Source organism: Melozone crissalis, unplaced genomic scaffold, assembly GCF_028551555.1.
Source record: "Melozone crissalis strain CALT ecotype California unplaced genomic scaffold, PUWL_Pcris_2 ptg000042l_1, whole genome shotgun sequence".
Lineage (NCBI taxonomy): Eukaryota > Metazoa > Chordata > Aves > Passeriformes > Passerellidae > Melozone > Melozone crissalis.
The window spans coordinates 44,376,104-44,399,582 of record NW_026535820.1 but is presented as its reverse complement, the minus strand read 5'-3'; the positions used below and the strand labels follow the sequence as shown (position 1 = coordinate 44,399,582).

At 36.7% G+C, this 23,479-nt stretch overlaps 1 protein-coding gene across 1 annotated transcript in view; it reads left to right on the top strand.

Annotated features, from left to right (window-relative positions):
• DNAH5 (dynein axonemal heavy chain 5) overlaps positions 1–23,479 on the top strand; it is a 113,959-nt gene that overhangs the window by 5,527 nt on the left and 84,953 nt on the right. Inside the window, exons 4-17 of the mRNA XM_054285448.1 lie at positions 2,359–2,520; positions 2,945–3,157; positions 3,696–3,833; positions 4,385–4,561; positions 5,336–5,449; positions 6,673–6,780; positions 7,442–7,564; positions 9,370–9,585; positions 11,821–11,928; positions 12,623–12,708; positions 13,469–13,790; positions 18,813–19,019; positions 20,684–20,855; positions 22,252–22,397. Coding sequence (XP_054141423.1) covers positions 2,359–2,520; positions 2,945–3,157; positions 3,696–3,833; positions 4,385–4,561; positions 5,336–5,449; positions 6,673–6,780; positions 7,442–7,564; positions 9,370–9,585; positions 11,821–11,928; positions 12,623–12,708; positions 13,469–13,790; positions 18,813–19,019; positions 20,684–20,855; positions 22,252–22,397 — 2,292 coding nt within the window. The remainder of the gene's footprint in view (positions 1–2,358; positions 2,521–2,944; positions 3,158–3,695; positions 3,834–4,384; positions 4,562–5,335; positions 5,450–6,672; positions 6,781–7,441; positions 7,565–9,369; positions 9,586–11,820; positions 11,929–12,622; positions 12,709–13,468; positions 13,791–18,812; positions 19,020–20,683; positions 20,856–22,251; positions 22,398–23,479) is intronic.

Genomic DNA, 23,479 nt, shown 5'->3' with positions numbered 1-23,479 from the left:
CCCAGATTGTGGGAAAACTCTGATGACTTTTGCTGGTCTTGCCTCTGTAATTACTTGTGGCGCTTTAACCCTGGCTGGATGCCAGGCACACACAAAAGCTGCTCACTCACCTTCCCCTGCTACAGCTGGACAGAGGAGAGAGAATTTATTGAAGGTTTCATGAATTGAGATAAGGACTGGGAGAAAACACTCCGAGGGCAAAATAGGCTTGACTTAAAGGTACAAAGTGAATTTATTACCAAGTAAATCAGAGCAGGCTAATGAGAAGTAAAATAAGCCCTTAAAATACCTTTTTTTCCTCCCAACCCCTCCCTCCTTCCCGCTGACAGTGCAGGGAGACAACAGCGTGGGGGTTTTGGACAGTTCAACACCTGAGGTTTTCTTTCACATCTCAGGGAGAGGAGTCCTTCCCCTGTGATACTGTGGGGTCCCTTCCATGGGAGACAGCTCTCTGTGAACTTCTCCAACGTGGTTCCAATCTCATGAGCAGCAGTCCTGACAAAACTGCTGCAACTTGAGTCCTCCCAAGGGCACACTGTCCTCTCAGAACTGCTGCAACATGGATCACTCTTCCATAGGGTACAGTCCTCCAAGGCCAGGCTGCTCCAGCCTGGAAGCAGGGTCCCTCTCTACCTGGCCTCTCACTGGATCACAGCTTCCTCCAGGTGTCCACCCACTCCAGCATGGGCACCTCCCTATGTTCTCACTTCCTCCTTTTCTCTGGCTGGATATAAAACTGCACCCCTAACTTTGTTTTGCTTTTCATCTCAAATATGTTATGACAGAGGCATTATGACCATCTCTAATTGGCCCAGCCTTGGCCAGCAGCATCTCCATCAGGGATTGGCTCTGGCAGACATGCTGGAAGCTTCCAGCAGCTTCACACAGAAGCACCTCTGTTGCAGTTGGCTATTTGTCTCGGTGCAGGGAAGGCTCAAGACTTTCAATATGAGTGTTCAGCAAGCTCTGTTTATTGAAGAGAGCATCAGACACTTATACAGCAAGTAATAAGCTCATGAATATTCTGTAATTTACACTGTCTATTGGCCACACTACATCAGCTCTTCCCCATTCCTTAGGGGTTACATCTCTCTTTTCTCATGTTTCTTTCACTATTTGTTATCATACTACAGCTAAGTCTAAGGACATGCTATCTTGCAGGTGCAAGACTTAGAATTAGCCACAGCCTTGTACTTGTCCAATTCTTAGCTACTCTCCTAACACACCTCTGTGGCCCCTTCACTACTAAAAACCACGCAAAACTGAACCATTACTGCAGTATAAAGATAGCACAAATTTTATTAGCATGCAATACATCAAATTAATAACATTTACAGAGTCAGGTCTTTTGCTGGGACAGAGCCCTTGTTGTAATTCTGAGGTATATGAAAATGAGACTTCTTCAGAGCTGCAGTGAAAAAGGGAGAGAGAAAGATGATGTGAACAGAAGGATGGGGAGGGAACTTTTTGGGGCCACCTGATCCAAAATAGGGATCCCTGGTGCAGATGGCCATGTGCCTGAAAGAAAAAAATATGCAGAGGGATCTCTGACTTTTTAGATGTTGTCCTTTAACTGCTGGTATCAACAGCTTACTTTTTCATCTTATTGTAGTAGTGCCTCACTGAGATGTGTATGCGTGCAATTTTACTCTGCAGTAATACTGAAAAGCTAGTAACAAGGTAGGGTGAAGTATTGTGACCAAAACCATATGAGAAACATTTTACCCCCAAAGACACTGCTTCTTCTTAGTGACCCTTTACAAGTGTTGCCAGCAGCCTGGACATGGAAGCAGTATATTCATGTTGCGGGAAGAAGAAAGGACAAGGAACTCCCTTGTAGCTCTATTATTGGTTTTTGTTTGCTTTTGCCCCAAAGAATCTGCTGTGGCCTCTTTCTCCTTGTTTTCAGAAGCATGCTATTTATTTTTTTTCCCTTATGTTTACGTATTTTTAGGGAAAGACAGTTGATAATAGCTCCTCTAAGGTAAAATACATCACTGCATTTTCTGATTTCTAATTTTTCGTTTTCAAGTAAGAGAAGATAATCTACAACTGCATGATAGAGCCTATAAAAAGACCTTGAGTCTGAAGCATTATTTAGAGGGAATAGAAAAAACAAATAAATGAATAGAAATGAAAGGCTTTTGATGCAAAAATGGCAAAACTAGATGAACTATTTCTTACTGTGCCATGAAGACTCTGAATGCTGCATACTTTCTGTGGATAGTTCCGTGAGATGCCTCCAGGAGACTGGGACTCAGTGAGGGACAAATAATGACTGAACTGTTTGTGTAGAAAACTTTTCTTTGAATAAATGATCAATGGGTCTTAATTGTTTATTTGTTTGAATCTGTAGAGTACTTCGGCCTTCCTGGAATAGGAATGAACTCTCATTTGACCAAGAAGAAGAAACTGAAAGTATTTGTGACAGAGGGAAAAGATGTTGCTTTAACTGGTGTATGCGTTTTCTTCATTAGATCTAGTTTTTCTAAACCAGTCACAACTGAGAATATCTATCAAGTAAGTCAGTGGCTGCTCATCTCTGTACATAATCTTGTTTAAAATGTGTTTTTCTGATGGGGTATTTGCTCTCAGCAAAAGACAATTTGACAGCTCTTGACATGGAGGAATAAGTAAAAGGACACACAGATGGGTTAAATGAACCAGGACAAAAAGGGAGGGGAATGGAAATAAAGATATTATCTTGTGGCAGCAACTTGATGTATATCACTGATATGAAAAAAGGATACTGAGGAAGAAAATTTAAGACAATCTGTAATGACAGAGTAATTAGTCAATACCTAAATACTAAGGTGTTAAATTTCAAAAAAGTCTAGCAAATTAATTTGAAAAACAAAAGTTATTTTACTTCTGAGAGTGTATATGTAAATTGTATATAAGTTTTTACTGGTGAAAGACCCCTTGTATTGTGTCTCTTTTACAGGAAGTAAATTTTAATATGATGGATATAGGTCGAGATGGCTTATTAAAAAGTGTTGAGCAGTTGGTATCAGAAATATTCATTCCAGCCTTACAGACTATGGACCATGGCTGGGTTGAACCTCAGCAAGTTCCCAATATTAAGAAGGACTTCCTTCGTGCCCTTGAAGGATTTGTTAGTGTCCTATCAGGAACTCAGCAAAGTCTGTTGGAAAAGGTAGTATGTTCGTGTGGGCAATAGAAAGTGAATTAGCTGTAGAATGTCTCTAGCTCTGGACCTTTTGAATTAGCTGCTGTTTTAGATTACTCATAAAATTTGCTTTTGTTAAAGTGGAGAAAAACCCAACACTTCTGTTTATTGTCATCCTAACGCATTATACTTCAATCCGTAGTTTTAATAGTGCTGTAGGTGCTTCTGTTCTTGTTTATTCTGGTGTCAGTTCTTTGGGGCTATTAACTTCTTGACTCCCCAATGGCTGTGGTAACTCTTAAATGTTGAATGATTAATGTATGACAAAATATTGTTGGTTTCTACTCAGCTTTTGTGAAGGAAAGGGCATGAGAGCACAGCTGCCTGGTTGGTGAATTCTTCAGATTCTGGATTCTAGAATTTTCCACTTCCAGCTCAAGCCAGTTTAATTTAGACTGAGCAGGGAATAACAAGTGAGATACCGCAAGGAGGGCAATGAGTTAAAGTTCCTAGATTATTTGTCATGAACATTCAGCATTTAATTTTTTTTAAACTTTTATTTTAGGTCAGCCTGAAGAAATGTGAAACATATGACCTTAAAACTCTAAGAGGACCTTCAGATTACTTGATGGTTGCTGACAGCATGGAGGCTCTTGAAAAAATAGAAGTTTGCATGAGAGAATGGACCAAACAAATTGAACAGGTGATACATGGGACAAATGTGAAATGTAACCTCTGCATCTTGACAGAATGAATTTAATCCTGTTGGTGTTACAGCTGCCTTTCTATAAATTTGGATGAGTTCAGTCTCTTTATTTTAAAGTACTATTGGTACATTTTTTGTGCTTTTACTTCTCAATGGAAATATCACCAAGAGCTTTTTCCATCTGCTTGTTAATATAGGATACACAGTTTGGGAAGCTTAGTCCCCCGTCTTTGATAATTACCTGTTAATAAACTACAAAACAGTTAGTAGTTCCCAGTGGATTTAATGAAAACAAAAAGAATACAGTAATTGAGTGAACACTGTTCTCAGTGGTCACATTTGTACTTTGAAACACACTTTGCAGGTGATTTGCAGAAAATGCAACTGTCTGTAACAGTGCTCTTGGAACAGAATTTCTTTAAGTTGGAAATGAAAGGACCAAGCAAAATAAAGTTTCTTATATGAGGTGGAGGCTAAAGAGGAGTCAATCCATGCTACCTCTGCAGATGAAAAATATGAGCATCACTGACATTACTTTATGATAAAAGGTTCTTGCAGAAAATGACCAGTTGAGAAAAGAAGCAGATGACCTTGGACCACGAGCAGAGCTTGATTATTGGAAAAAGAAATTGTCAAAATTCCACTACCTTATGGAGCAGCTGAAGAGCCCAGATGTGAAGGCAGTGCTTGGAGTAGTCACTGCTGCTAAATCCAAACTGCTGAAGGTTTTTATTTTAAATTATGATTGATATAAATGCCAGAAATACTCTTTATACCCTAGCTCATTTTGATAATGTATGTAACAGTGCTGGTGGGGAAAACATTGAAACATTTCTGGCTTTTGTTTTCCTTCTCTATTCCTTAGCCTGAGTAGAAAAAGTTTAAATCTAGTTCAATTTATTGAAAAAGACTGGGAATCCCCTCAGTCTAAAGGCTGATAATGTACTTCATCCACAAAGCTCAAGAGAAATAAATAATTTAATATTTGAAAAATTGATTATTAAATCAGAATATTGAATTAATGAATGAATATGTAATGACAAAAAAAAATCCCCATTTTTTAAGCCTCATTTTTATGTTGTTACAGTGCCTGTCAAAATTTTTTGTGGAATCATAACTTCTTACATTGACATAACAAATTTAAAGTCCCATCACCAACAGAAAATAAGTAAATAAAAAAAAAATCTTGTCTCATCAAAATGAGATGTGGAACAAATCCATAACCATAATTATACATCCATAACTCATATATTTTAGAGCAACTTGACTGCACACTACCACTGACTATTTAGCTGAATGGTGTAAACCAACTGTCTGATCACAGCCAAGTTACTGAAACAAGACAAGGACCCCAGCTTGGGTGAACAAGTATAATTCTGAAGTAAAAGATCTGTGCTTTCAAATGTGTTTAGAAGCTAATGACAAACCAAAATTATCTCAAAACATTTTTTTCCAAAATGCGCACTTTTATTTCTTTTTTTTCAACTTTCTGTTCTTAGAAGTGGCGAGCATTGGATATTCGCATCACAGATGCAGCAAATGAAGCTAAAGATAACGTGACGTACCTGTATTCTCTGGAAAAATATTATGACCCATTATACAATAGTGATCCTGTAAGCAGAACTTTTAAATTCTCAACATACATGTATTGAGACAAGCAACATGAATATATTCTGTAGGATGGGTTTGGAAATGAAACAAAAAATTTTACAAATGCAACTCCAACTTTGAGATTTTGCGCAGTTGCTGTAAAAGTGGATTAATGGGAATTTCTGGCTACAAAATAAAGTATTTTCACACCATAGTATCTGCAAAGCTTTAGTTGTGATGAACAGATATTCTATGGATTCTGTGCTATGGGAGAAAGTGAATTCCTTAAAATTAAATAAAAGAAAAGTAAACCTAATGCTATGCTAAAGACAAAGTTTGATCTTTTGTATTTGCTTTGGTGGCCAAGTAATGGTTAGACTAACATTTATAGGGCAATTTTCAGCTTCTTGGGTTGGGAAAAGATAAATAGGATTATGTAAATATTAAGACAAAATTATAAATCACTATCTCATACTATATTATGAGAATATATATGATCATGCAAGCATAACATGCAATAAACAAAACCAGCCACCCTAAAGTACAGGACTGGAGGAGTCTCCTTGTCCCATTATCTGCTAAAATAGGTGGCAAATAATTGCTTTTATTAAAACTGGTTTTGAAACTGGCTGTGTATGTGTCTTGCTAGTCAAAGAAATACGACTGGTAGCCATGAAGACTCAAAACTTGGACCTGTCCTGGCTTCCTCTCTCTCCTCTGAAACTTCTTCCAAAAGCAAATTGTTTCCAAAGAGTGCTCTGGGCAACCATGTTTGTTTCCATTTACTGGGTGATATTAGAACAGTGTGTTCTTTCAGTGTTTGCAATCTGCTATTTGAGTTTCTCTATTGAAAGGTTATTGGGTTATGATGCTCATAAAAACAGAAAAAAGCTTGGTGAAGGGGTTATCTTTACATGCAAGCTTACATCAGGTTTAGCAACTGAGCATATAAGCATATTTTTTTGTGAAAAAAGTTCTTTTGCAGAGGGCTTTACTTCTACCAAATCTCACTTGCTGATCTGAATTTTTCCAGCCAAGACTCCAGAAAATTTTTCCCCAAAATTAAATTGTAGAGCTTGAGGAATGATGTAGGACAGGCAGCTCTGCAGGAGAGGCCCAGGTAGACAGAGGCAGAACCATTCCAACAACCATGTTCATAATTCTCCAGCATTCACTAATTATGGGTTATGATAATGTGAGCTAATAGAGGTACTGAGCAGAGTTCAAACTGTGTGTTTCTTTCCAGGTGTCCATGCTGGATGCTATTCCAGGACTCATAAATGCAATTAAAATGATTCAGAGTATCTCTCAGTATTACAACACTTCTGAAAAGATCTCCTCACTGTTTGTGAAGGTTGGTGCTCAGCAGGAAAAGAAATATTCCCAATTTTTTTTCTGTGTTGTTGCTTGAGTACAAGAGAAAACACAAAGGAACCAAGCAATTGGGGAGACAGCAATTCAGCCACTTTAATGCTGCTTTTTGAACATATAAAGAATTGGAAATAGTGATAAACTACTTTAAATTTAGGGCTTTTTTATCCTTAATTTAGGACAATTTAGTTTAGAAATTTTTTGTTACAAGTTTTGCCTGTTATCAATGGGATTTTTTTTGTAGAACCATTCATATTGCCCTTAAACATCCACATGTTTGCAAAAAGAAGAAAATGGATAGAAAGGACACCTATTCTTTACTATTTATACTCTCATGGGCTCTTGATTTTACGTTGGCTTTCCGACCAGACAAAGACTTATGACTTTATAGCTTTCAATGCTATCTCAAGGTTGATACAAGTTGTGTAGGTTTAGGAGGAGCACAGTTTACCAACAACATTTTATGTCATGTTCTGGAGGCTGGGTGTTGCAAGGAAGACAGTCTACCAATGTGGGTGGTATTTGGTATTGCTGTTTGTCAGGCTTTAGGTCAGCAGACTCAGAGGAATGGGAGAGAGAGAGAGAATGGCAGGACCTGCTTTGTCTTGGAATGCTTTTTTTCACAAAGGTAAAACTGCTCTTAGGTGACCAATCAGATGATCACAGCGTGTAAATCCTACATAGCAAACAACGGCACAGCCACCATCTGGGATCAACCACAGGAGAGAGTTGTGGAAAAGCTACAAGCAGCTATTAGACTTAAACAGGTAGGTGGGAAGAACATATAGAAAACAGACTATAAGGTGATATTTAGGAGGACAGGAATAGGAAAATTTTATGTGAGAAAGCACTGTCATAGTGAAGAAAAATGAGTTAACTGAAAAATATCCACTGGAGCTGGAATGTTTATGCTAGAGCTAACAAGGAATTTGGTCTGTTGTCTGTTGATCTTCTGGAAACAGAATTTTGATGCTTAGTCTATCTTAACTATGCTTATAAGAGAATTGCTTGGATTTTCATGCCTGTGTTTCTCTATGTAGTGTCTTCTCACTTGATGTGGAGAGTTATGAAATATAAATTAAAAGAAGGAGAGTTACTGAACTGAATATATTCCAAAGATGTGTGGACAAGCTATACATTTAGAAAGGGCAATTTAGTGAACTGAGATGAATCCAGCTGTTCAGTTGACCTAGACTTGTTAGAAAGATAGCCTTTTTTTTTTTAAATACACTTCTGTAATAATTTTTTAATTTTATTTTTCTTTGTTCTTTTTTTCTCCTAAAGCATAGTATTATAGGATAGCTTGGCTTGGAAGGGTCCTCAGCAGGTATCTAGTTCAACCTTCTGCTCAAAGCCAAAGCAGGGGCAGTATGAGATCAAACTTGGTTTCCCAATCCTTTATCCAGTCGTGTCTTGAAGTTCTCCAAGGATGGAGAGATTGCACAGCCTTTTTGGGCATCCTTTTTCACTGTTTGACTGTCCTTGGGATGAAAGATTCTTTCCTTATATCCAGTCAGAACCTCACCCATTTCAATTTCTGCCTTTGCTTCTTGGCTTTCTGTCCATGTGTTACTGTAAACAAGAGCCTGTCTCTCTTTTATAATGTCCCTGTACATATTGGGAGCTTCATATAGGCTTTCTGCATTATTTTTTTTTCATTCCCAATATGTGCTGGAATAGAGTTTCATCCTAATACCTCCTGAAGCAACAAATCTTGCCTAGTTCTGGCATAAATTAGTATAAATTTGTATGACATCTTACCATCAGCAATAAGCACTAAACTCATCTTTTTCTATCAAATTGTCCAGTTACTGCATGAAAATATGCAGAAAAATTGGGTATTCATTTGAGTCTTATTAGTTCCAGAAACTTTCAGAAATTCAATAGATTAAAACATAAAATTTGAATCAGGAATAACATAGCAAAATCTAGACCCTTTGTAATGATATCTTTAAGTGAGGGTAATTATACATAAATATGATAAAAAGAATTAACATTTTATTATAAAGAGAGCACTATTGAAAGAAAACATTTCAAGCAAATCTGTTGACTATGTACTTTGACTTTGGGAATAATTTAGGAAGTTTGGAGTAAGGTTTGTGCTTTGTTATGAATTGAGAATGAAAAGTGGATGCTGTTATGGAGCAGCATTAAAACTTCAGGACGTAATTTGTTCATGAGAGGGATTTTTGAACCTTGATTACTCAGTAAAAATGCTCAGCATGCAAACATTTTCAATCTCTAGAAACTGGGCTGTCATCTTGGTTATTCAGTAAACACATCAAACCCTACTATGAAATGGAGGGAACAGAATTTCATGCTAGCTAAGGATATATACAAATACATACATATGCAGTTTGGTCATTTGATGAAGTGTGTAATCCTGTAATGGCATTGATGGGTTAGTTTTCAGAGGCAAATTCTGTTATTCTCTTTATAGTGTTCATGATTGTTTATTGATGAAACTCCTACTTGCAATCGGATTAGGATAATATCTGTGTAAATTTTGTTCTAGCTAATTATAGTGCCTTTTGTTATATGCTTGACAGTCTTTAAAATTCCTTGTTTTAAGGAGTATCAAAATTATTTCCACAAGATAAAAGAGAATTTGGAAGAAAATCCAACTGAAAGACAATTTGATTTTAGTGAGATGTATATATTTGGAAAATTTGAAGCCTTTCATCGTCGTCTGGTAAAGATAATAGATGTTTTCAATACTATGAGAACCTACTCAGTTCTACAGGAATCCAAGATAGAGGGACTGGAAGGAATGATCACAAAATATCAGGTACACATTAGATTTTGTATATTGTGTCAGTCTAAATTGAACCTTTATGAGAAAATTATGAAAATTAGGGAAGTATTTATTGACATAAAAATTAACTCTTTAATTGTGCTAAAATTACTGGGTAATAGCAATGTAAATATGTGATTACTGGGGAAATGAGCAGACAAGATGGAAGAGAAGGTGCCAGTGGACATGTGAAAGAAGTATGCTAAAATCAAAGCTGATTGAAAAAAAGGAACAAAGTGGAGTGACTTTGTAACAGGAGTAATGGGAGCATGGTTTTGTGCTATCATCACGAGAAAAAGTGAGATGTTCTACATTTCCCTCTCTACAAATTTTGGGCTAGCTGTGAGCGCCCCTTTGTTCAATAGTATTACTATGCAGTTTTCCTTTTCCTTTTTTTTTTTTTTTAGGAGAAGTGTGACTTGAGCAACAAGGAGATCTTTTAAGAATATAAATATGCTAAGTTGCATTCTTTTCCTTCCTTCTTTCTCAGATAGCTTTCTTTTCTACCAAATGGAGTCTTTCCTGCTCTTACAGAGCCTGAGTTAGCTTAGTTTTTCGTGTAACTTTATTATTTGCAGGCACCATAATTATGGTGCCTGTAAATACTGCAATAAATCAGAAGGTTTCAATGTGTGGACTTTATACACAGGTTTTTGAGATCACATATGATTCAGTGGCTGTACAGGTAAATATGTAATTCTAGTTTGTTTAACTCTGTTCTTTGCCTTTTTGTTATGGTCAGGAGTCAATCAGTTTGCTTTAGTGAAATAAGTGTAGTGTAAAATGTGGCCATTGCGTGGTCCTTCCTGGCTTGATTTGCTCCCTCGGTAGTCTGGGGATTTGATTCCTTGAATACATCCTTCACAGTAGCCAGTTTTCTGCTTTGTTCTGTTCTACAGCCTTCTGAGAGCTAGCCAGGGCACAGCTGTAAGGATAGCTTAGTCCAAGACTCTTCCATGTGGGCAGGACAGGTGTGGACAGCTCTAAATTTTGTTTCCAAGAGCTGCTCTCCAAAGCTGTACCACCAGGCTTTTCAGCAACACAGGTTGCTGAGAATTTTCAGATCATGCCAATGAAGGTAGTCTTTTGGTAGGCTGGAACACAGGAATCTAATTTGTTTGGGGCATTTGTGTCTGAAAAGCTGCCTGTGACCATCAGCCCATGCTGTGATGCAAATTTTATAAGGATGCACCTCATTACCCATTGCAGCACCCAAGTCCTTACACAAGAACTTTGTGTGAGACCCAGATCAAGTCAATTGTGTCAGGATGAAGAATGCTTAGGTAAAAAATGTTATGTGGAAGGTTCTGCCTAGGTTGTATAAAGGGCAGGAAAGTGATCACACTTCTTTGTAAAGTGACAAAACTGAGGTACTGAAGTGTTTGACATGGACCATAGCTATAGTTAGTATGTGACTGATTATATGTATTAAATTTTTTTTACAATAGGAGTTAACTATTTTGCTGTTCTTTATGCTTTAACACTTAGTCCCTATCTAGGATTTGCTTGTTGTTCAAGGAAAAGATGGAATTTTTATTCACAGCAATGCAATGAAACTGAATTTCTGTTGACTTGCCACAAAATGATGCAAGTCAGCTGAGCTGGAAATATGTTGAGTTTCATGGTTATACTGTGGTAAACTACTAGGATGTTGAACAGTAGTTTATCATAAGAAATCTTTTATCTGTGTGTACACCTCAAGGGAGATGCTGATTAAGATTTACTTACATGTGTGTAGACAGCAGCTGTGTAACAGAAGCCAGGAATATAAAATTGTGGGCTGGTGATGTGCTGCATCTCATTGTCCTTTTTAAATAATCTATTTATATATGGAATCAGCTTTTTAAAGGACATGGATAATAATGATGTGAAAATATTTTTCTCTGTTGAACTTTAAGTTTTTTATAGAAATGTACTTCTGCATGACAGAATGTTTAATGAGTAAAACATGTCTTTGATGGAAAGCAAGTCTGAATTTTCTGTCAGTTCTAATTGACTTAAAGTAGAAATAAATAATACAAATAAAATTTGAGTAGACATTACACCTACTTGATTCCTGCAAATATTTCTTTTAAGGGGTTTGCTTATATTGCTCAGGAAGTACAGGGAGCTATTAGCAAAGGTAAAATGTGAACGTGCACAGCCTGTTGTACTAAATGTTTGGTGCGGTAAGTCTTTTTCATGAGACATTTTTTGGTAATAATTTTCTTTTTCTGTGAAATTGTTTAGAGCATTGTTGAGAACATGAAGAATAAGCATTATGATTTCTTGGATCAGCGGAAGACTGATTTTGACCAAGACTATGAAGAGTTTTGCAGAGACATAAATGACCTTCATGTAGGTTTTATGATACAATGATACAAAATAATTTAATTTATTGAGGAATCCTTATTATCTGCTCTGAGTTACCACAAAAAGTATGCAAATGTCAAAGTTTGTATTCTGAAATTGAAAAGTTATTCCAATATGTTTCCACTTTGAAGCTTCCATTTACTATCTTTCAGACTAGTTTAATGGAATGGGCCATTGAAGGCCTCCAACAAATGGATTTTTCATTACTGTATGCTAGCAAGAATAACAAAAATGGGTGATTTCATTGAGTGAATAGGAGCGTAGTACAAATAATTCAGATAATTAACTTTCCAATAGTTCTGAAATCACAAGCTGGAGAAATGAAAGGGTATATGCAGAAGAAAAAAAAGAAAAAGCTTGTCTTGCTTTGGTTGCCAGAGAGGTAAGCAAGCATTCTTTGAGGCCTTTCAACATGGCGAAATATTGGAGGGTACAGAAGCTTTTGCTGGTTGCAGAGCCACAGAGGGAACTTGGAAAGAAAATGCCTTGCAAGTTGGCTGTGTTTTGTTTAATTATTGTGGGAAGAAATAAAGGGAAAAATAATACTTATTGAGATTAGTTTCACATAAACAAATTATCTTCTAATATATTGTGTGTTAAACCCTGTCAAATAATACTTGACATATTTGATGTGTGTTTTGGGGACTTATCTGATGTAAAATTATTTGCTCTTCTTCAGGATCAATTAAGGAAGTTCATGGACATCACCTTTGAAAGTATTCTGAACACTGAAAGGGCACTGAGTACATTGCAGAAATTTGAAAGGTAATATGTCCTATTTAGATTGCTGAAACTCTGCCAGGCAATGGAAATAAAACATTGAGGATGGTGGAAAGGGCAGGGGAGAGGGAGAGAAAAGCAGGAGGTATTTTCTTAAATACAAACAAAACCAAAATCAACCTCTTTACTCTCAGCTGTTCAGCCCTGTTAAGAGTTGTCTTAATAGCTTGAATGAATAAAAGTCATATTTTTTGTATCAGAAACTGCAAAATATAAGTGGACTTTGAACTTCATCTTTCAAAATTAGCTTAAGTACAGGAAAACTTTGTTAGCATATTTGCCTTAGCTTTGTGCTCAAACAATGGCATTAAATTTGTTACCACAATGCAGTTAGAAGAGAGCAAAATGCTTTTATTAAGAAACAGTGAAATTTGTCTTTATAAATTAACATTGTTGCAAAACAGCCTCACTCTTTATTCTTTCAGTTTTTGTATTATAATCTGTTTAATAGAATAGACAGCAGCGGTGAATTGGTTACAGTTTGCTGCACATAATTTCAGCCCAGTGTTTGAAAACAGTGACAAAACAGAAAATATGTAGGCTTACTTGGAAACTTTTATCATCTAGTCTAAATCTTTGTTGCTTGGATTCAGGTTGTGACAGCATTTGTTTAAGCTGAAAACTCTGCTGCCAAAGTAGTTATTTTCTAAAGCATGCAAGGGAATCTGGAACAACTGTTTTCCAACAATGCATTCGGAGTATTTCAGAAGTGCTGAAGGAGTTTTTTCATTATTTTTCTAAGCAGGTTGCAAATCCCGAATCTTGGCATTGATGAAAAGTATCAGAAAATATTTCAAAACTATGGCCATGACATAGAAACCATCTGTAAGATCTACACTAGGCACAAGAAGGACCCTCCACTGGCTCGTAATCTGCCTCCAATAGCTGGCAAGATCTTGTGGGCACGTCACCTGTTCCATAGGATCAAGGAGCCCATGGAGACTTTCCAGAGACATCCAGCAGTTCTACAAACACCAGATGGCAAGAGCATAATCCGCAATTACAACAAAGTAGCAAAAGTTCTTATGAAATTTGAGGTGATCTACCACAGGGAATGGCTTCAGCAGGTAAGCCAGCTGATTTTGATTAAGGTATTCCTTAAGGAAAAAAAAAAAAAAAGGTGTTATCCCTGGTTAGTAGCAGTAGTGAGGTATGCTTAATCTGATTTATGATGACTCTCAAGTGAGGGATGGAATAAGAAAAGTTATTTTACAAGTGTTCTTGTTAAAAAAATAGGGCCTGTAGTACCTGTAGATGATTTTAGGAACAACTGAAAGACCTTTCATTATAACTAAGTTTGAAAAAAAAACATATAATGACTATCCAGTGGTAGGCTTTGCTGCCCCTCTGTCTCTGCCACATTCTTCTGGCTGGTGCAAGATTATCATGTCTGGGGAGAGGAGTTTTGTCAACTGGTTGGCCAAAAGTGAAAGCAGAAAGAGAGGTTTCCTCTGCCCTGGATAAAATGAATTTTGAGTGATAATCCATGGGTACACTCTGTAAATATACATGTAAAAAGCATCCAGTCTGAACAGATAATAGCATACTCAGTGCACAAGTGAGCTTTGAGCCAATTGTGGGTTAAACCTAATAGGCAGCTAAGCACCACATGAATGCTCATTCACTTCCCCCCCATGCTCCTCCAGTGAGACAGGGAAGAGGAAAGGGAAGCAAAAGCAAGAAAACTTGTGAGTCAAGGTAAGTTGTTTAGTTAGTGAAGGAGAAATGGAGAAAGAAAGGGGAAAAAAAGGGCTGCAGAGGCAATTTGTCACCATTTTCCAGTCAAACAATGTCTAACCAATTCCAGAGCAGGGGGTGGCTAACCCCTTCAATGCCTGCCTTTCCATTTCTACTGCTGAGCATAGATGTTATATGGCAAGGAATATCCCTTTGCTTATTTTGTAACATCCTTTTGTTATTTCATGACATCTGCCTGGTTTTGTCCCCTCAGAGCCTCTTTTGCACCCTTCATCCCCACTCCCAACCCCCAATATATTCACTGTGTGGATGCAGTGAGAAAAAGAGGAGGCCTTGATGCTGTGCCAGCACTGCTCAACTGAACCATCCGTGTGTTATCAGCTTTGTTTTGATAACAAATCTGATGACACCACATAAGCTGCTATGAAGGAAATTAAATGCCAACAGAGAAAATTAACCCAATCAGAACCAGTACAAAGTAATTTCATTTCCTGCTGACAATTTTGGGATACGTGTGTGTGGGGGAAGGGGCAGGTGAGGCCTTGCCCTGGCGAGGCAGTGTACCTTACCTCTAGAGCCTGTATCCCAGGCCTGCAGTGTCTGCAATCCCTGGCACACCAGAGGCACTGATCCACACCCACCTCTGGAGCCCCTAACCCAGCTCCTGAGTGGCCAAATGACTGGAAGTCCCACCCAGGGGAAGGGCCCAGGAAGGCCGAAGGGTATTTCAAGCTTAATTTGAGGGTATCTGATGTCTTGACTCTACCTTCTCTTGGAATTTCTATCTGAACACTGCTATAACCCAGGAACTGATGGCTATATGTGTCTATTCTATATATTTTAGGTCTTTATCTTTCTTCTTCTAATTCCCTCTTCCTGGAATTTTTGGAGTAACTTAAAATCAAGTGGGTTTAGAGTTAGGGAAGTTGGATGGGCCAAGTTAATGCTTTGAGAAGTGTTTTATGTTGACTGAATATGGTATTAAACCTTTTGCCACATTTCGGTGATTTTCTGAAGTTGCCAGTAAGGTCTTTTTTGCTGTTTTGATCTCTTGAGAATACCTGGTCAGTGTTTCTCCCATGCATGTAACTCTGGGTACATGAACAACCATAAGCCCTTTTTACATGTCTCATTGAATGAGTTGTTTGGGGCCCTACAGGCAGAACACTTTGTAGCCTGAATATTCTTCATAGAGCATGGTTCACCTTAAATTCTACATCTCCTTTGACTCATTTTACTCTCTTGGGTTTTGTACATAGAACCTCTGACTACCTTTATATTATCAGATGGCTTCTGCAGGGGCTACTTTAGGGCCTTGAAATCTCTGCAAGTTTCTACTATTGTTTTGGCATATTTTTCACCCCCAGTTTCTTTGTTGCCTTGTAATAGAGCATCTTATAGAAAAAATAGCCTCAGCCTTGCAAAGCTGAAAAAGAAGGATAAGAACCTCCAGTCTGTGGTTTTGAAGGTAGTGTGACACCTGTCAATGCATTTGTCTGTTTTTTTGGAACTGAGGCCCAGCTTTTGGACACTGTGGAAATCTGTGGTGCTGATAAACATCAATCTTCTCAAACATAATCTTTGACCAGATCTGGGACCAGAGGTACCAGCTGCCTTTTCTCCAGTCTGAATATATAAGGTTTCTCTGATCCTTCCATTTCATGCTTGCATTTGACATGTGGTGTGAAAGGTAGTTGAAAAAGTCACCAGATTTGATTTTCTGATACTGTAAGTGGGAATTTTTTTTGTCAATTTGGTATAGTAAACCAGGAGAAATTATTGCAATATTAGAGTACATAAAATATGCTGTATTGAGACTTAGTGCTGAATATATATTATTGATGATTAATCTGGAATTGAGTGCAGGCTGGGAATCAAGGAACCTGACCAGTAGTACCTCAATTGTTGTTTCATTATACATTATGGCTCAGGAACATCATATCCTAAATTGGCACCGTTAACCTGCACATAGTTGGTCCTGCTTCCAGACAGTAATGAAAACTGCTGCTTTACTTAGAGAGGTTTTTAACTTTAATGCTTATTCTGCTAGCATAGGGAGTTCATATGTTTTCATGTGCTCTTCACAGAGAGCTGGTACATATCCCTCATGTTTTATGGAATGAATTGTAATGCATCAGGAAACCTTCTGCATTTGTTTAGTGTTTCTGTCTTGGACTCAGTTTCTTTTTTGATTCCAGTACTACTAAGCTGGAATCATTCAAAGTATACTGATGATAGTTTTCACTTGTCTCATCTATAAAGACTGAGGAGAGTGTATGATTCTTGTGGGGCTACATCATTCGTTAGGTGATCTAGTGATCAGATTTTCTGACATGTACTGTGCCTTGATGGAGCAGTCAAGTACATTTGCCTTTCATCTTTTCTGAAATAACTATAACACCCCAGGCATCACCCCTGTAATGGTGCCTTCCATTATGAGGTCCAAATAATCTGAATTCTGATTCTAATCTGTTGTTACCTGTCTGTTTTCTCCTATAGCAGTCAAATCACACTTGCCAGCTATATAAACTTCCTGAGCCTGCTCCCACTTTATACTTATTAGGTGGGAACAAAGAGAGGTGGATTTCAACTAAATTTCAAGTTTGAAACATACACACATGAATTGAAAAGACCTGAAAAGTATATTTACTTTAACATACATGCACTAGTCTACCAGGTGTGGCAAAAAAATGTGACTACTGCTCCGTAGTCTCTTCTTTCAGGCAAGAGTGCACACGGGTGTGGACGTGAGTGCCACAGAACACAAGGTGGAGCTCCTGCTCTACTCCTGTACAAAAGAAAAACGCGAGAGGGGCGAGGGTCCTGTGAGGAATGCAAAGTCAACACAAATAAGGCTCCAGCTCCTGCTACTTTTTATTCCTCTGTACAATATAAATGTTAAGCTTAGGATCACTCTCTGAGATTTCTGAACATTTTTGCCCCTATTTTGTCTACTTGTTAATGGATGGTTAACATCATGTTAATCAAAAGGTGTTTGTTTTGTTTTGTTTGGTTTTTTTTTTCCTATAGCAAATGATGTTCTACTTGGACATATTAAAAAATTAAATTACCTGGAATTGTTAAAGTTACTGTAATTATTTGGCAGTGTAAAATTTCTGCCTTCAATGTACCCCTTATTTCCATTGCCATTTTCTGTTACCTTAACAATGAAAACTGCTTGAGAAGAAAATTATAAACAGCAGAAGACTTGAGAGTGGGAATAATGAGTATGAAGTTCAAAAATGAGTACAGTAAGATTTGCTGTTGAACTTTACAGAAAAAAAAAACCAGCTTCTCTTTAATGCCATTGAGCTTTTTTTTTCTTGGAAGACTGATGATAGTGGATAGAGCATGACATCTTCATTCACAAAAATTGATTAGATTATTTCTTGAAAAATGCTGTGTAAAATGTCTTGATAGTACATAATATTGCTGAAGCAAGCAGTATGCTCTACTATATTTTAGACATTGAAAGGTCGTGCAAATTTTCCGTGTTTCATAGAAAAAGAAGAAAGTGCACTGAAAGATATCAATGTGTTCTGAAACTATGGCATAGAAATAACCTCATGTAGAAATACATGAAATTTGAGGACTGAATAAAGAACAGTAAAGTTACATCAACCAAGGACAACTGGAAAATACGAATAGCAGCAAAGTCTTTAATGTAGGAAAAATTTTCCTGCCTAAGGCAGGATTGCTTTTTGGTGTCAGCCAAATTTTCAGTGTGTGGTGATCTAAGGAATGCCGTCCTTTGTAATCACATAGAGAACAAATGGTCTTCTAATATTTAAATAAGGCAGTTAAATCAATTGTGTGATTATACTTTGCTTTTAAGAATTAAAAAAAAAATCTATAATAAGCACTAATTTTAGTATTTTAAAAGATTTGCCCTGGTGTTGGTTGTAATTATCAGTACCATTATGGTTGGTATATCTATTAGCTATTGGAAAACAAGTGAAAGGAGAAATGGGGATAGGTTGATTCAAAATGATATGTGAAGACGTTATTCAAGAATACTTTAATTCATTGAGGAAGTTGTGTGCAGCCTTATTGCAGAATATGCAGTAAGTTCTAAGGAGATGAGGGTTAAGATTTAAGATGGATGAAGCAAGAAAATCCATGGCTCTGATTTGATTTTGTACTGTGGAAGGCAGCTTATAACATCCAAGACTCAACATAAGAATATCTGTTAGATAAATAGCAGTTTGATTATTAAGCATTTGAGTCCACAGACAATGTGTTAATAAATTTTGGTTTTGTATTCGTATAATGTATCAATCTTTGTCAGCACTACTTGATTTTACTATCTTCAAAAGTGATATTTATATGCAAACCAAAGTATTTTGTTGCAGTGGCTTTTCTGATCACAACGATGACTTTATTTCCTGCAGATTGAATTAACTAAAAGAGGACTTCAAGCAACTCTCTTGGTAAAAGCTCCAGAAACAGGAGAATTATTTGTGAATTTTGATCCTCAAATATTAACTCTAATCAGAGAAACAGACTGCATGGCTCGCATGTGCCTTGAAATTCCACCATTTGCAAGTGTTATTCAACAGCAGAGAGGCTGGTACAAGAAGATTGCCAACAATTTGCACGTGGGTTTCCATTAGTTATTTTATGTATGTGCGCTGTTCATTAAGATGTCTGGCTTCTATACATTTGGAAGAGGATAAATGAAGATTGACAATTATGCACTAAGAAAACATCTGCAAATCTATTTTCTTATTTGTATGATTGTCTTGAGGCACTTAAAAAATGTTCTTGGCTTTATGTTTTCTGTGAAGTTACTTCGCAGATATCTGGGTTTGGGGAAACTGCAGAGTCTGGGGCAGAGATGAGAATGGGGAGGAAAGGAAACTTACAAAATGCCTTGGGCTGTTGCTTGCTTTCTAAATGATAAGCAATTTATCTCTTATCCAATAATGAAGGCAACATTGGTCAACATTTGTTTTGAGAGGATAACTGAGAGGGAGGAACAAGTGGTCCACTTTTTAAAAGCGTAAAGCATGCAGCAAGCAGCAGCCTTTTTTGTGTTTTTCTGACGCTGGTGTTTTACACAGATGTCTGTGGAACAGTTAAAAAGAAGTGAAACTTCCCTTTCTCTTGTCTTTTAAGTCCTTCATCTGCCTATGAACAGACAAGATTCTCAGTGACTCAAGATGGCAATTCAAAAATAGATGTCCAGAAACCTATAGCTTTATAAGTTTATAGTAGTCAAATGACTTTATAGTAGTCAAAGGACTACTTAAAAAAAACCCAAACAAACCCAAAGTAATCAAGACTTTATGACTTTAAGTTGTAATGTTATTGCCAAACATGTGAAACCAAATCAATGGGTTAAAGAGGTATTAGAAAGAAAATAATATAATATAGTTTTGGTAAGGCTGATCTTATTAGAATTGCTGGAAAGTTCACCTAGAAAGTCTTCCTTGGGCTTTTTGTCTTCTGTAACACTCATTTACCAACTGAAATTTGCAAGATTTTTCTGTTATGTGGTTTAAACCCAGTAGGCAACCAAATGTCACACAGCTGCTCCCTTACTCCCCTCCTTGGAATGAGGGAGAGAATCTGAAGGTTAAAATATAAAACGTGAGTAGAGATAAAGACAATTTAATAGGGAAGGCAAGAGGTATGCATGCACAAGGGAAGAAAATAAGGAATTAATCTATTAAAACTAGGCAGTATCACAGCTGCTTAGGAAGACAAACACCATAGCTCTGAGTGTCCCCGTCCCTCCTTCTTCTTCCAGCTTTCATTTTCAAGCATGATGTCATAGGTATGGGATCCCATTAATCAATGGGGTCCTGGCCACATTCTTTCCCAGTGTCTTGTGTGTCCCAGTCACCAGCGGAGTAGCGCAAGAAGCAGAAAAGGACTCAATGCTGTACAAACGCTGTTTAGCAATACCCCAAATATCAGTGTGTTAATAACACAGCTGTGGTCACAAATCTAAACCATGGCATCATGTGAGTCGTTGAGAAGGAAATTAACTCGGTCACAGCACCAGTGCAATCAAAGATTGGTTTCTGTGTGAAGTAGTGCTTCACACAGAGCAACAAATATATGTAGAGATATAAAGAGCAACAAATTGTGAACTTATGCCAAAAATAATGAAAACCTTTCCCAAGCAATTAATTATAACTTCTTAAGAATTTCAGAAATGTGCATACAGATGAGTCTTAGTTTAAGTAATAAATGTGTGTACATGAAGAGGTTCAAATCAGTGTATATTAACTAATATTTTCATTATTTATTTCAGGTGATGTTGGCAGAATACAAAAGAATTAAACTGAAAATACAGCAACCTTTTGAACAACTGATGGCTCCTCGATTAGTAATTGTAGATGATGCTATCCAGCCAGGTCTAATGTTATTGAGCTGGACATCCTTGAATATTGAGAAATACATTAATACAGTTTTTTCTAAGCTAGGTAGGTTACTTGTCTCCTTCCATTAACTTCTGGTTATTTGTTCTATACATATGCAAGTTATATTATGAGATTACAGTTCTCTACATGATTTGCACTTAATTGGTTTATATATAAAAGATATCAGAATTTTCACCTGTCCTGTATTTCATGAAACATTTGTTTTATAACCACCTTCTTTTTGTCTTGCATGTTCATCAAATATTTACTAATGTGTATGTTAGACAGTTGGGATTACACCAAACATAAAGTATGGTGCAAAAGGCCCAGTGTATTCTGAATTTAAAGAATGACATCTACTTTCTAAAAGAGCTCCTAGGTTTCAGATTTTTCCTAGTCCTGCTATTTGTTTCTATAATGTACAAAACAGCTTCTCAAGGAATAAAACCCTGACTCGGTTGGCTCTGTCATTGCTCAATAGCATTTCATATTAATTTTTTTTAAACATCAATCTCTTTAAAACTAGTGCACATGCATTTTGGACAACAGCTTTAGAAAACAGATGAGCTTGTAGTGTTTTCAAAATATTATCACAAGGTTGTACTGAGATGTGTTTTTTTTCTGAAGATAGCAAATTCCTTTTTCTTCAGCCTAATTAATACAGCAAACAAATTTTGTTTCTTGAAATTGCATAAGTAGTTATAGTGGAAATTTTCGTCATTTGAAATGGCAGATTAAAGTGCAATTTGGATGCTAGCCTGACATTATGCTTAATTTAATTTTGAATAATAAAAGTAATTTGAGTCTGGATCAGGCACCTTGCTGCTATTTCAGCTTCAGCATTGTGAGCAGATTGCTATTAAACTTTTAAAATTCTAGTGATTGTTTTCTGTTAACTATTGTTAGCTATTTGGCCTCTAACGTTTGTTTGAAGCATAGAGATTTTATTTGCTGAAAGTTACTGTTTGTAGTAGATTCTCTAAGTTGCAACTTGTTCAAGCTATAGGAGAAGATGAAACATTGTTGGCACTCAATTAAATGTTTATGTCTTCATGTTTGAAATACATATACTTTAAGTTAATCTTATATACATTTATAATATATAATGTATTTTATGTAAAAAGCTATGCGATATATATTTGTACAATAGTTTATATTTATACATTGTTATAGTTATCTTTTAGCACGTAGATAGCATATGCTAGGTAAGCATCTGTTATGCAAAAAGTTAATTATGGTTCTTGTGGTGAAGCTTGCCATAAAAGTTTAGATGTGTGGAGTAAATTGGTTAAGATGCAGAATTCATATACAGTTGAATATGATAGTTTGTCAAGGTAAAATAACACTCTGGATTGTTTGGCACTCTTGTTTGTTGAGGTAAAGCAACACTGAGCGACTCTGCAAAGGCCATTAATTCAAACTTTTAAGCTTGTCTTGAATGTTCTGTTTTCTTCAAAAGCTGGGCTGGAGTTATTGCTTGATCAAGTGAATAACTTGGTTGAATTTCGTATTGATGCTGTCCTTCGAGAAATGAATAGAGTGCCACTCTGTATATTGCCAGAAGATGAACCACAGAGCTGTGAGGAATTTCTTCAAAAGACTAAGGTTAGTAGATAAAAGTTTCATGAAGAAGAGATTGATGTTTTTGAGTTTAGATATTTTTCTCTTTTATGAGATAGAAAACCTCTGAATGCAGAATTAATGAAGCATACATGGGATACAATGGAAATGGGATACAATGGAAATCCCCACTTGCTTGGCTGGGATCTTAAAAAAGCACGAAAGTACCAAATGCAAATAGATCTGAGCTGAGATGTTCTATTCTATTTTTAATGTCAAGCCAGATAGTGTATGATATTTCTTTTATGCCTTCATATCACTCAAAAACTTTACTTCTATCTTAGTATCTTTTATTTTTTTTGTCATTATTCCTGTTTAAATAAGGGAATTCTCCAGCAATTGCCTGAGGAGAGTAAATACTATGGAAAGGATTGTGTAATGAGTATCTCAAACTCTCCTGAGTGGGTAATGGGATGTGGAAAATATACGCAGGAGTACCTGGGTGAGGGTGTTCTGGGAAAACACCCTTCCTTCACCCCATCAAAATACTATTATGTTGAGGGTAATTAACTATAAACATATAAATTGTTGGTTAGAAAGCTGATTAAGGTCATTATTATGTCAAAAGAATTTTGTGAAGCAGTAGTAAGGTATCATGTTTTAGTTTGTAATGTCTAATGTGTTTTCTTCTGAAATAAAATTTGGTTGTTTGAGAAAGACTGTAGTAAATCAATTACATAATCCCCATTCCTTTCTCTTGTAGTAATAACTATTACAAATCAAATTTTTGATTGTATTAGTGTTTTTAACTCTTTGGCCTTTGTAACAACTCACCTTGTTGTTAAATGCAGAGTAAAACTTTAAATAATATTATATGGAATTAGTAGCAGTTTTTGAGCCTCACTATACATAGTTATTTTTCCTGCTGCTACCTTCCTGACTGGGCAGGTATTAAAGTGTATATTCAGTATGGTAAAAATATGTGAGAGCGAGCACAAAATCTTCTCTGAACACTATGGTAACTTGAAAACTTGAACTGCTACACAGCAATTACACACACAGCAATTACAATGGCCAATTGAGTTGAGTTAGCAGAATAAGTAGTATAAGAACCCCAGTTATGGGTA